This window comes from Sparus aurata, chromosome 17 (assembly GCF_900880675.1).
Source record: "Sparus aurata chromosome 17, fSpaAur1.1, whole genome shotgun sequence".
Taxonomy (NCBI): domain Eukaryota; kingdom Metazoa; phylum Chordata; class Actinopteri; order Spariformes; family Sparidae; genus Sparus; species Sparus aurata.
This window is the reverse complement of record NC_044203.1, coordinates 30064927-30079546: the sequence shown is the minus strand read 5'-3', so window position 1 is coordinate 30079546 and position 14620 is coordinate 30064927. Positions and strand designations below refer to the sequence as shown.

The 14620-nt window shown below is 37.4% G+C and overlaps 1 protein-coding gene across 1 annotated transcript in view; it reads right to left on the bottom strand.

The window, feature by feature from the left end:
• Positions 1-14620, bottom strand: part of LOC115568091 (uncharacterized) — a 276579-nt gene that overhangs the window by 8197 nt on the left and 253762 nt on the right. The window contains exons 60-72 of the mRNA XM_030395170.1: positions 14556-14599; positions 11849-12125; positions 9058-9108; positions 8746-8789; positions 7874-8162; positions 7511-7554; positions 4144-4429; positions 3761-3789; positions 3376-3664; positions 2501-2544; positions 2338-2411; positions 1975-2189; positions 1605-1858 (exon numbers count right to left, since the gene is read on the bottom strand). Of these exons, the coding sequence (XP_030251030.1) occupies positions 1605-1858; positions 1975-2189; positions 2338-2411; positions 2501-2544; positions 3376-3664; positions 3761-3789; positions 4144-4429; positions 7511-7554; positions 7874-8162; positions 8746-8789; positions 9058-9108; positions 11849-12125; positions 14556-14599 (1940 nt within the window). The remainder of the gene's footprint in view (positions 1-1604; positions 1859-1974; positions 2190-2337; positions 2412-2500; positions 2545-3375; positions 3665-3760; positions 3790-4143; positions 4430-7510; positions 7555-7873; positions 8163-8745; positions 8790-9057; positions 9109-11848; positions 12126-14555; positions 14600-14620) is intronic.

Below are 14620 nucleotides of genomic sequence, written 5' to 3'. Positions count from 1 at the left end.
TCTCTCTGTCTGTGTATGTGTTCCTCAAATATCTCTGCATATCAGGATCAGACTGACCTGAGATTTTCAACATGGCTGCTGCGTCGTTTAAGGGTGTGCAACGTCGGATTTGTTTGGACTACAATGATACTGTTAATAAATTATTTCATAAATAATTGACCAATTCCGCTAGCATCGTCAACCATAGCCACCACAGCCACGTGCGCACCAGAGCCAATCACTGCAGAGCCCAACTCCACGACACACCTTAAGAAACAAGAGGATTTATACCTGCAGCTGTGCGAGCTGGACCGGGATTTTGCCGGCAGTTTGGTCCCGTTCTGTTCATCTAAACTGACTGTTGTGTATTAATGAGACTGAACGAGTCCGGACTGAGTCTGAGGACAACAATCTGGAATCGGAATTTGTCGATGTTTGTGTGTAGCTAGCTGCTAGCCCACTCTCACGCCCCACTTCCCAAGTCGGCGGACACGCTGGTGTGCCCAAATCACGTGACCAATTTAAGATGACGTAGCAGCACGACGTACGAGTCTCTGTTCCGACGTATGTGTTGGTGCGGCCTTCAAACTATATACCAGTTTTTAAATCGTGTTGATAGGCCAAGTAAAACCGGATTTATGATAAATAATGTCTGCCACGCTTTTTCGCGAACATTGCCGTCACGTTTCCTGCATGTTTAGTGCAGGAAGAAGCAATAAAAACGGGCTTTTCTCACGAAAGTGTCCGCAAGCAGGAAGTGTTTGCAAGCAAAACAAAAACCTGTGCAACTCCCTTTCCTGTTGGTGGAAAAAGGCACCAAACCGACCAATCACAAAATTATACGGCAAACGGATTTGGTTGCTGAGGAACAGGGGGAAGTTGTGTAGTGTGTTTAGTGTGTAGTGGAGTCGTTTTTTGTTTAATGAGTCAAAACAATGAGGAGACGGCTAAATGTGGAGGCAGTGCAGCTCTTCATTCAGCTGGAAGGTTAGTATAGTTAATATAACTTTGTAAATTTCCTAAACCTACGCACAAATTTAGCAAACAACAATTTATATTTGCATTATAAGTAATAAAAAATGGTTCGTTAAACATATTTGTGGTTTTCACGAAAAAAAAAAAAAAAAAAACTAAGGTGAATTGTGATGGTAAAATCAAAAGTTGTCAAAAACGGCCAATTATACCCTGGAATATAGAATTTCACAACAAACCCAAATATCCCTGATGTCCCACCTTCAAACACAGCCTCATTTGGCCATCCATAAAAACATTCTTAACCTCCCACTTTTCTATAGGAACACATATTTCCTATGGGCAATGCACTAGTTCAGTAAAAATGAAACATTTTTACAATTAAAGTATTAAAATCACGATTAATAATAGAGATTTTGAGAATATTCAATAAGAAATATGTCAATATTTTGAAAAAAAAAAAAGTTTTACTACCACAAGAAAAACGTTAAATTTTGGATAAAATATATATTTTTTTAAAAAAAAAGCAGCATTGTCATAACTTTCTCACAATATATTAAGACATTATTCTTGTGATTTCACTTTTTTTTCTTTTTCAACACTGGCCCCAAAATTCTTAATATGTTATGCATGACTATAAGATATTCAATAACCTGTTGCAGAGCAGGATCATGTGGGATCAGGTAAACGTGGAGTTTGAGGAATGGTGTGTTGGGTTGATAGTAAATTAACACATCGCAGCTTATTTTCACAGGAAAGCCGACTTTCATCAGGACCGCTCTTGGAGAAAAAACTGGTTCGGATAACTTGACATGGGACGATGTGACCTCAGCCACTTTTTCCACAACATCTCCACAGTCATCGATGTGTAGAACTGCAAACTTATTCAATATTTTAGGGTTGTCATCTGCACACAAAAAAAGTACACAATCAGTGAGAACTTTGCATTAGTTGTTGTACAAATCAACATAAATCTAACAGTTTATGCATTCTATCTTTACTGTTCTCTTCATGTGTACTTGCCAATGCAGATCCAGTGTGGCAGGTATACTTCAACTAATTTCCCAACGATTTCCGTGATGTTAATTAGTGGACCTGCAGGCATGTAGCTGATCCTTTCCATCCTCTCCATAGGTTCCTCCCAAGAGCAAAACTGGTACTTAAAATTAACCTTCTCTTTACAGACCCAGCGCAAACCAGAGACACTGCATTCAAAGTTTCCTGCTTCAGACTGAAGGCTGAGTCGAGGGAAAGAAAACAAGTTAGTTTCTCTATATGCACAAAAATACTGTGTGAGAGGCACAATGGAATTAATGCTAGATTTGAGATCTTCTTTACGCATTCTTTAACATTTGTTGTGTAATGCAGTATTTATGATGATTTTACCTGTAAGTTGGAGCCTCATCTGCATCTGTCCTGTTCACTTCAGGTTTAAGTTTAGTCCAGTCACTGGAGTCCTGCTGCAGAACATGATTAATTTTCAAATTAAGTGTAAATCTTTCTTTGTACAGCATCACATGAAGAGAGAAGGATAATTAAGTAAACTTACCATTGTGCTTCCACAACCCTCAAGCTCCAGGTTTCTTGAAGGACCTTGTAAAGACACATGATTTTCTTAAAATGATGTTGATATATAGACTTGTATAGTAACTTTCCATATGTTATTGGTATAACATGATGATCTTCATAGCTCTGCATCTCCAGACCAGTTCAAAAATCTGATCAGTCCCGAATCTCTTCGTTAATTTAAAATTACCAAGGAGTCTTATCAACGGGCACCGCCCAAATTGCCTCTGGATGGGATGGACCTCCAACCAAAGTCACTAATCTTTGAAACGATGATAGTCAATTTATCGGTCTGAGTTATTATTATTATTTTCTTTTTATGCGAGATATTCTCTACTTCCTGCTTCTTAAATGTAAAAACGTTTCTTGTTTCTTAACTCCTCTGTGACAGTAAACTAAATACATTTGAGTTGTGGACAAAATAAGAAATTTAAGACATCATCTTTGGCTTCGGGGAACACATTTTTTTTAATTTTCTGACATTTTCATGGATCAAACCACTCATGGATTAATCAATAGAATACTACTCTTCCCAATAGCTGGGAACCCAACACGTTTCTTGACTCAGTTTCTCAAACCTCTCAACACAAAACTGATAACAGTGAACCATTTAGTCAAAAATTCTCAAAATTTTTGAAATGACCCAACACTGAATCTCAAAACCATGTCTTTACAAAACAGATTCTTTCCACCAAAATCCTACACACGAGGCTTTTTGTTGGGGTTCTCTAAAAAATGTCAGTCACCAGAAAATCAGGACTAAAATCATGTAGTGTGAATTTACCTTAAAATAACACAGACCACAATCTGCATACCAGATTTCTGACATTCAAATATTGTTTTTTTCCCACCGCCTACCTTCAGATCCTGAGCTGATGTCTGGGAGTCTCTGCACCAGATCTCGCCTGTTCATCATTTTGAAAACCTCCCTGATCACCTCCTCAGACCGTTGGCCGTAGATCAGCACCATCAGCAACAACACTGTTTGAACTCTGTCTGCAGTCTCTATCCGATGTCTTAGGATTTTTGGGAGGTCTTCCTTCATTTTAGTGTACAGCAGAACATGCTTGAATTTCTCCAGATCTCTGGGACTGAAATCTTTCAGCGTTTCCAAAAGCTTCTGATGAAGCAGTGTCACAGATACTTTCTGATGGATTTGAAATAAACAGGAGACATTTATGGAACTTACTTTTTCACCCTACATTTATTGAATGAAAACTGTGATGTGTAAAGTCAAACTCACTCTCTCAGATGATGCAGGTGGATGTTGATCTGAGGAGACAAGGGATAAAATTTGTCTCAGAGGGATTATAAACTAATTATCTAAAATGAGTATAATAAACTTTAATAAGGTTCACTTACTTTAAAAAGAAATCCAAATGAAAAATTTCAATGCAAAATGACACATAATCACAAACACCTTCAGTCTAAAGCAATCCAATACAAAAGTCCTGAAACAAATACTAACCTTGTTAAACTTAAACAACATTTTTTGTGACAGTGTGAGTTGTTGACTTGACTATTTCATTAATAATTTATTGATCCACGCCCATCCCTTTTTATTATGAATTATAATATTGTATCTATTAGACCGTCATGAGACACTTTTTGTCTTCTTAGTCTTACCTTTGAGTCCTGAGCTGGGCACTGACAACCTCTGAAGCAGATCAGTTCTCTTCATGTCCATCAAAACCTCCCAGGTTAACTCCACAGACTGTTGGCCGTAGTTCTGAACCATCTCATTCACTATTTCTGCTCTGTTTGGTCTGTAACTCCACATCGATGAGATATCTGGGAGGTTCTTCTTGGAGACAGTCGACTGCAGAATATTCTTGAATTTCCAGAGCTCCATGTCACTCAAATCATTCAGTGTCTCCAAAAGCAGCTGTTGAACAGCTGCTACTGTTGCTACCTGAAATAATCAATACATTCATGAGAGATTTATTTAATCCACTAGGGAAAATTACAAATGTGACTCTTTGAAGTTTATCCATGTTATTATTAACATGGGTGCTTCAGCTGGATCACACAAGGTATTGATCCATTTGGTTATCACTGTTGATTGATCACGGTATGTGATCTTTTTTATTGATTAGTATGTTCACCTGATCTATTGATTTATTTATTTTAAGTAACGCAACGTACAAAGTAAAAGAGGATTACTGTTTCTGGCTTTGCTTTAATTCTTATCTGTTATATATTTTTATTTACAGGCTGTGTCACGGTGCTGCTGTGGCAGCCTGTTTGTGTTTTCTGTGTTCTGCCTTTCCCCCTTCCTTTCTCCCTCACCTGCTCCTTCTCTGTGTGTGTGTGTGTGTGTGTGTCTGTGGGTGTGGCAGCAGCACAGTGGCACACCTGAGAAGGATCAACTCATCACCCACTGGCTTTATCTGCCTGGTCTCTCCACCACTTTGGTGCTTGACCGTTGCGTTTCATATGGTGACCTCAGAGTGCTACTTCGTGTTCTCAGTTCACTGAGTATTTCATGTGTCCTGTATTTTATGCATTTGGCATTTCCTTCTCTTTGTTGGTTCATGCAGGGATCTCCAGCGCCATTCAGTTTTGTTTCCTGCTCGCCTAGTCTCCTGAGTTCCTCTGCGCTAGCTCCGGTCAACTCCATTTGCCTGCCTACCTACCTGCAACCCCGGTCATCCCATCCACATTACCCTCCAACACCGCTTGTTGAATAAATCACTTGCTCACTACTTCCTGTCTCCGTTTGCTGCGTTTGGATCCTTGAATAACAGGCTGCACATCTTCTCACAAACACTAAAATAAGTCACAGTGGCTCAAAGAAAACGTTTTCATCATTTCATGTCACATATTTCCTTAATGCTTTGAAAATAATCTAAGTACAACAAATAGATTTTTTTCTGATGAATAAACCTTTGATTCTAAATGAAAAATCAATTGAAATTCAGGAAAAATGATCATGCAGACATTTCCTCATCTCATCCTCAGTGACAAAGATCTCATACACTGCCCGGCCAAAAAAAAGTCACACACTCTAATATTTCATCGGACCACCTTTAGCTTTGATTACAGCACGCATTCGCCATGGCATCGTTTTGATGAGCTTATGCAGTATCACTAGGGGTGTCACGACTCTCCAAATCCTCGATTAATTACATTTTCGATTCTAAGGTCACCATTTGATTCGATTCTTGATTTTTACATTTATTTATTTTTAAAGCACAGGTTGCAATGCCATTTTTAGACTAGACTTTTATCCAATATAATATCTGACCTTTGTTTGCAATGTACCACACTAAATTTGTCAAATTTAAAACATTTATTAACAACATAATGTAACAGTAACTTATATCTTCAGTCAATTTGAAACTTAAAGAAAATAACCTGACATCTAGTTTCTGCAGAGCTTGCAAACTGTGGCTTTTTTGTCGACAACGCGAATGTTATCAACATAACTCATTAGAAATCCAAAATACTTCCAAATGGGCGACAGTCTATGGGTCTCCTGCATCTGCAGTTGCCATTGTTGTAAGAGTGGCGAGGCCCCTTTCAGGAATAAGGTGGTGCGTGAAGTGTGTGTGTACAATATGGGCTGCAGTTTGGCTCTGAGTAAAGGCCACGGCTCCTCCAGATACAGCAAAGCTCCCTGGTATTATTTCCCGACCATCTTCACACGTGAAAGGGGGTTCACCCCTAAGATAAACACAAACTTCGCTGGAGGAGGAAATCATCTCCCCTGTGCTTCCCAACCACGGTCTTGGAGCCGAACAGGAATGGTCTAACACCATGCTATCGTCTGGCTGGCTGTTGCTAATAGCTACTGGCTTAGCTAGTAGCTAAGTTAGAGGAGGTTGACTCGCAGCACTTCAACACGGGTGTGTTTTTTTTTTTTTTTGCTCGGCAAGCAGACATGGGAGCGTGGCAGCATCGATGATACTATTTTTTAATTCGAAGTTCGAGATTGTGACTTAATTTCGACAAATTTTGATTTAAAATCGAAATCATTACACCCTTAAGTATCACAACATTCATTTTTGTCCAGGTTGTCAGCTGACCTGACCAACTGAGACAACTCCAGATCATAGCACTGCCCCCAGAGGCTTGTACAGTAGGCACTAGGCATGATGGGTTCATCACTTCATCTGCCTCTTCTTACCCTGATGCTTCCATTGCTCTGGAACAGAGTAAATCTGGACTCAGACTACATGACCTTCTTCCATTGCTCCAGAGTCCAATCCTTACACTCCTTTACAAATAGTAGCCTTTTTTTCTGATCAGCCTCAGTGGTAAGTGGTTTTCTTAAGGCTACACAGCTGCTTAGTCCTAATCCCTTGAGTTGTCTTCGCATTGTGAGTGTGGAAATGCCTGTCTTCTGTCATGGTTGTTTAAAAAATGAGAACCTTCTCACTGCATCAGTTAGGATTAAAAAACACATATAATATCAATCACTGTAGTTTGGCCACGCAGTGTCATGTAATGTCATTGTCTGTAACTGCTTTATCCCTTATATGGGGTCGCAGGGTTTGTTGCTGGAGCCAATCCCAGCTGTCCCTGGACGAAGGCAGGGTACTCCCTGGAAAAGTTGCCAGCTCATTGCAGGGCCCTCACTGATGGCAGAGGCCGCCATGCAAGGTGCCGACTGCACCTCAGGAGCAATTTGGGGTTCAGTATCTTGCTCAAGAACACTTCAACATGCAGCTCAGCCCAAATAAATAACTTGATGTCAGCTGAAACACATTAATCATTGCAGTAATTATCCAGTGGAGGGCTCTTATCTATTTGCTTAGTTAAATCCAGGTGGTGACTTTTTTGGCCAGGCAGTGTATTATTATTATTATATTAGATTACTGCTAAAGAGCCTGACCTGAATGCAGCTTCACCTCTGTGATAAATTAACATATAAATAAGTAAATCTTGAGTTTGTCCTCTATCATTATTTAAAATGTTAAATATGAGGACCATTTTTTCCATTTATTGAAGGAAAGCTGTGTTGTATGAAGTCAGATGTGACATTACTCACTTTGTGGATCAGTGCAGAGCGGTGTTCATCTGCAGAGTGTTTCTCTGAGGAGAGAAGAGGTAGAAAGTCACTCATAACTGCTGACTGGTCTAACAGCTTTCAATTAAAATGATCAGGCAATATTGTTTCATGAAAAAAAAAAAACAATACATAAAATTACAGTTAAACCTCCTCAACAGTGACATATAAATTGTCATTTCTACCCACTCTCTTAGTCGTAATATATTCTGTACACAGCATGTGTCTTCTCTGCATTATGAATCTTATTATTTATAAAGTAAATAGAACACAAAGCTTAAAAACTCAAGAAATGTCATGTACCAGTTACATGATTTTAACATGTTTTTATCTTTATTGTCTCACTTTTGGATCCTGAGCTTCCATCTGACAGCCTCTGCACCAGATCAATCCTCTCCATTATCTTTAAAATCTTCTCTGTCTTCTCCACAAACATTTGGCCGTAGATCTGCACCATTAAAAACACTGTGTCCTGGACATGTGCTGTGTGTAGCAGCATCAGTGGGATGCTTAAAAAGGGTCCGTGGAACTCAGGTTGATACAACAGGGCAAAGATAAACTCCTCGAGCTCGGCAACACTCAAATCTTTCAGTGTTTCCAAAAACAGCTCTATAACAGACTCCATTGATTCCACCTGTTAAATTCAGAGAAAAAGAGATTCATCATGAGATTAAATTGTGATTTCTCAACATGGTTGGTTACAAATATTTCTGTTTATATCTCATCAATCTCTGTGTTTAAAAAATGTGGTTATGGTAAGAGAACATCTGCACAAGGTGATAACATTTATTTCCACTGATCACATAAACCTGTTTTTTATATTATTTTATCTGTTTGAGAGTTTTCTAATGTGAACACAAGGACAAAATGAATGGAGCTTCTGTTCTGACAAACCTTCAGATGAAATTAAAATAATTTGTTTTTAGTCATCATTTATATCTATTCTACTTGTATTACATGTGAATTGTACTGTTTAAAGTAGCACTGCAAAATAACCATTATCATAAAAATTTGGATAAAATAATGACATGAATAAATGAATAATGAATAATTTTCAAGGTGACACCTTTAAATTTCCCTGAGATATAAGAGATAATCAGTTCACAATGATACAAAACACAGAAAAGATCCTCACAAATGATGGAACCAGAGAGTGTTTGGCATTGCTTTTATTTAAAGTTTAAAGTTTAAAGTCAGACAGATGTGACATCACTCACTTTCTGGATCAGTGCAGGCCAATCTTCTTCCACAGAGTGTTTCTCTGAGGAGAGAGGAAACAAAAAGAAGAGTCAAGAATGATTAATTCAACAAAATAATCAGACCGTTAGACTATAAGAATTCTAATTGAATATGAAGGACTACTTGTAAAAGTCCATAAAATCTACTTAAGAGTAACAACATAAAAAATCAATAACAACTTTCTCCTGGTAAACAATGTCTCCTTTTTAATTAAACTTAATGTTCATACACTGACATTTGAATTAAAATCACTACAGGACTCATTTCATACATTTATATAGGTCACCTACCTTTCTCTGTGGTATTCACACCAAACACTTCAGCTGATGATCCTGCAGCAGCTGCAACACAGTTAATTTTATTACATTAATAAATACTCTGTTTGTTACTTTGATGTGTACTTGTCCTGAGTATAATACTGAGTCCTGAGAATAAAAAGCATTTAATGTTTCAGTTTCAGGTGTGTGAACTGAAGGCAGGATGAAGTCATGATCACAGAGGGAATCAATGAGAAAACACTGAAATTAATAAACTTATACAGACTATCTCTCTCCACAGTGGAGTATAATTATGTCGATAGCATTAGCCATATTTCTATCAGGCCATTAACAATACAAGACTGAGAATGATGAACTCAGGGGACCAAAATCAAAACGATGTGGCCCAATATAGAAGAGTATTTTCGATAAAAAGCTACTGAGCCCTTTGAAAACACAACATTTACAAAAAAATGACCGAAGATTCAGATTCATTCAGATCTTGACTTTAAAGTCAAGATCCAAAACATTCAACTCTGAGGTAATCGCTGTCTAATTTCACATTTATTACTATTATTTAATTGCATTGTTTTCGCACAAGTAAATTAAATTAGTTAGATTTGTTACTTAATAAGTTCAGTATATATATATATGTTACAGAGTAGAAAAGTCATTCCTCTATTCTGAAGATATTGTAGAACTAACTGTGAAATTTCTATGGTTCAGTTTTTGTTGTGATTGTGTTTGACAGGAGATGATTCAACTGTCTGTACAGCACTGATGCATTGATTTATATTATAAACTTCATCTGATATTTTGCACCAGAGATAAAAAGATTTTGTAACAGTGTGTCTTCGTCTGTTATTATGAATTAATGTAACAGTTGTCCTCCTATCTTACCTTCGAGTTCTGAGCTGGTCTCTGACAGCCTCTGCACCAGATCAGTCCGGTTCATGTCCATTAAAACCTCCCTTGTCACCTCCACAGACTTTAGACCGTATTTCTCCATCATCACATCCACCAGTGACTCTGTCATGTCTTCATCCAGCAGTCTGCTCCAGGGAATCTGTGGAACGCTCCTCTGGAAGAATGTGAACTGCAGAAACCACTTGAAGGTCTTTTGCTCCTCATAACTCAGATCATTGAGTGTTTCCAAAAGCAGCTCTTTAACAGCCCTCATCGTCGCAGCCTAGAAAAAGAACATGTTCAAAGAGAAAATGTTGTTTATTTTAAGGTGTGTTTTTCTACAAAATCACCTAAGCTACTGATATATTTCGTAATCATCTGTTTGTTATCTTAGAGGATGATTCCTATGTCCTGCTACCTTTTAATATCTTTAACCTGAGATCTCAAACTGTTTTTTTTTTTTTTGCATTTCCAGGCTGTAACTCTTTCACTCTGCCGTCAAAAAACTAAAATGAGCCACCTGATCTCAACATTAGATGTTGAAGTAACTGTAGAAACAGGTCGAAACTTAATGAAGATAATTAAAAATGTCATTTTTTGCATTTTGTTTAATTATTTAGGTAACTTCAAAACTTTATGATAATAACATTACCGATCTCAGTATAAACTCAGCTTCAGTTCTGTGAGAAACTGCTTGGTTTAATAATCATCATTATTGTTGAGTTCATTTTAAACCTGAATTTCAGTGATAAAAAACTGTACTCTGCATGGTCAGACATGATATTACTCACTTTCCTCATTAGTGACAAATGAAGTTCATCCACAGAGAGTTCTACTGAGGAAAAAGGAAGAATAAAAGGAATTTTAAAAAATTATTATTGTTAATTTTCGGGCATGACTGCTTCGTAGAAAAGATTTTAATACAAAGCACACAACATCAAGTTAAACTCAAAGCTCATCCAAAGTTACATCTAACTTTCACAGATATTTTTCTCCCTCTCCTCAAATAATTTTAATAATAATTGGACATAGTGGTGCCCATTAGCTCGTTGGTAGCGCAGGCTGTCCATGTGCAAAGGCTTTGCTGCACTTCGAGAGGCTTTTTTTTTTTTTTTTCAAATATTACCCCATGTTTCAATTGTTCCTGTATCTGTATATAATACAATATAAAAAAATATGAGCTGCATGTAAGTGTATGAAACTTTGTGTGTGGTTTAGTTTAGTTTATTTATTTATTTATTTATTTATTATTATTATTTTTTTACATATTTCTGTCTCATTTGCTCTACATTTGGTTCCTGGGCTGGTGTCTATTAATCTCTGCACCGGATCAGTCCTATCCATCAACTTTAAAACATATATGGTCAAGCAATGGAATAGACCTACAGCTAATCTGAGCCACGAAACGTTGAAACCACTTTGATAATCAATTTATCATCTGAATAACCTTTTAAGAGAGAAAGAGTCCAAATTCTCTGATTCCAGCTCCTTAAATGAGAAAATGTTTCCTGTTTTTTTACTCCTCTGTGACAGTAAACCCACAGAGTGTTTCACTGAGGAGAGGAGAACTCAAATTTGATTCAGGTGGTTATAATCTAATTAGACAAAAAGAACATAATCGGCTTTAATAAGGTTCACTTACCTTAAAAATAAATACAAATTTAAAATTTCACTGCAAAATGATGCATAATCATGAACACCTTCACAATCTAAAGCAATCTAATACAAAAGCCCTGAAACAAATACTAACCGCATTCAACTTGCAACATTCAGTTTTTGTTGACAGTGTGAGTTGTTGACTTGATTATTTCATTAATGATTTATAGATCCATGCCCATCCCTTACATTTTTTTATTATGAATAATTAAAAAATATTGGTTAGATCTTTATGAGACACTTCGTATCTTCTTAGTCTTACCTTTGAGTCCTGAGCTCGGCTTTGACAACCTCTGAACCAGATCGATCCTCTTCATGTCCATTAAAACCTCCCTGGTTAACTCCAAGGACTGTCGGCCGTACTTCTCAATGATCTCATTCACTATATCTACTCTGTATCTCCACATCAATGAGATATCTGGGAGGTTCTTCTTGGAGACAGTCGACTGCAGAATATTCTTGAATTCCTCGAGCTCCATGTCACTCAAATCATTCATGGTCTCCAAAAGCAGCTGTTGAACAGCTGCTACTGTTGCTACCTGAAATAATCAATACAGAGACATTTATTTAATCCACTTGGGACAATTACAAATGTGTCTCTTTGAAGCTTGTCAATGTTATTATAAATGTGTGTGTTGTAGCTGGGTCACACAAGGTATTGATCCATTTGGTAATCGCTGTTGATTGATAGCAGTACGTGATCTTTTTTACTGATTAGTATGTTCACCTGATCTATTGATTTATTTATTTTAAGTAACGCAATGTACAAAGCAAAAGAGGATTACTGTTTCTGGCTTCCATTAATTCTTATAATCTGGTTTTTGTTTATTTTAATTAATAGGCTGCAAATCTTCTAACAAACACTGAAATAAGTCAAAGTGGCTCAAAGAAATGTTTTCATTATTTCATGTCATATATTTCTTTAATGCTTTGAAAATTGGCTTAAGTACAATACACAGATTCTAATGGATAAACCTTTGATTCTCAATAAAAAATCAATTGAAATTCAGGAAAAATGTTCATGCAGACATTTCCTCATCTCATCCTCAGTGACAAAGACATAATACACTGCCCAGCCATAAAAAAAGTCACACACTCTAATATTTCATTGGGCCGCCTTTAGCGTACAGCACGCATTCGCCATGGCATCATTTTGATAAGTTTATGCAATGCCAAAACATGAATTTTTTCCGGAGCTGAATTTATTTTTCATCACAATCTTGTATTGATGATGGGAGAGTCGGGCTGCTGAGTAAATACTTCTCCAGTGCACACATGATTCTCAATGGGGTTCAGATCTGGACTCTGTGGTGGCCAATCTATGTGATAAAATGATGTGTCATGCTCCCTGAACCACTCTCTAACAATTTGAGCCCAATGAATTGTGGCATTTTCATCTTGAAATATGCCTGTGCCATCAGGGAGGGAAAAAATCCATTGATGGAAAAACCTGGTCATTCAGTATATTCAGGTAGCAGTGTTTCCCCTGTATGCATCTTGCAGCGGCAGACTGCCTGTGATGTGGCTCAGCAGTGACTCCTAGCTTTATTTTGAAAAGTGCTCTTTTATTTTGTAATTCCTTGCCTTTGATTGTTTGTTAAAGACACATGTGTAAGGTCACAGGTCACATCGGCCATCTTGGATACTATTATGAATGCAATGTGCTCCAGAGTAGCATCTCTCCTTTAATCTGTGTATCCTCCACCGTTGAGCCCTGGAGAAGCTTTGTTTGTGAGTTTGTTATATATTATATTTGTAAAGTTCATAGTTTGTGCCTATTGATTGCTTATATCATACATTTTAACTGATAATAAAAATCCTATTTCATTGTATGTAGCATGTAGCTCTATGTTTTAAGCTAACAGTGCAATTTACCTTTTTCTGTATCTATGTTTCAGTTTCAGAAGAAAGAGTGTTGGGCTTGTAAATCAACTGACAAAGACAAACAGTAAAGCCTCATTTTACTTCTACGTCTGAGTCATCTTTTCACCTTTTCAACGCCACACCAAGTGTTTAGCTATCTGTTACTCAGTGCAGTCACGCACGTGCAGTGGACAGAATAATGCCACTGCTGAATTCCCCCCCCCCACCCCCATTTTTTTTTAACGAGGAGAGGTGGAGAGTGGGCTCAGTCTTGTCTCTTTAGAAACCAATGTTATATCATTCGGGTGGATGTCAGCCATGAAGCAAGCAACACTGATCACCGATTCAGGTTTATCATTCGGGGTAGATGGTTTTCTGCCGAGTTCACAAGTAAGGACTCCGACTTCGAGTGGCGTTCCAGTGTACTTTTTCTAGTAGGAGGTCGGAAAATTCCTACCGTCGCGAACACAGCATTGCTATGCACACGGGCCACTATGACGCGCAACAGTTTTCAATCTCAAATTACTGACAGATTACTTCACAGAGGCACAGACGTTTTAGATTGTTCTAGTATTTGTGTTATGTGATTTGACTGTATATGGTTGGTTGTTAACATATTTTTTGTTGTAAATTATTGTCAATAATTGTTTGAAAGATTATACTTTTATTGTGTTCAATAAAAGTGTATTGTCCTAAAACTTGAGACACCTCATATGTCAGCTAGACAGACATTTCCCCTGCTCATTACTGTGCACAAATGTTCTGTTATGTACTTAATTTACTTACATGCTTTACTTGCACTGTGGGTGTGGAAATGCTCTTACTTCCACTAACATAGCCGTGAGTTCTACTGTTTACAATTTACCATTTGATTCAAGAAGGTTCAAGATTTTTTTGTTGACCACATTTCTTCTTTATCATTATATTAGATTACTGCTAAAGAGCTCAACCTGAACTCATCTTCACTTTTGTGATAAATTAACATATAAATAAGTAAATCTTGAGTCTGTCCTCTATCATGATTTAAAATGTTAAACATGAAGATATTTTTTTCCATCTATTGAAGAAGAGCTGTGTTGTATGAAGTCAGATGTGACATTACTCACTTTGTGGATCAGTGCAGAGCGGTGTTCATCTGCAGAGTGTTTCTCTGAGGAGAGAAAATGTAGAA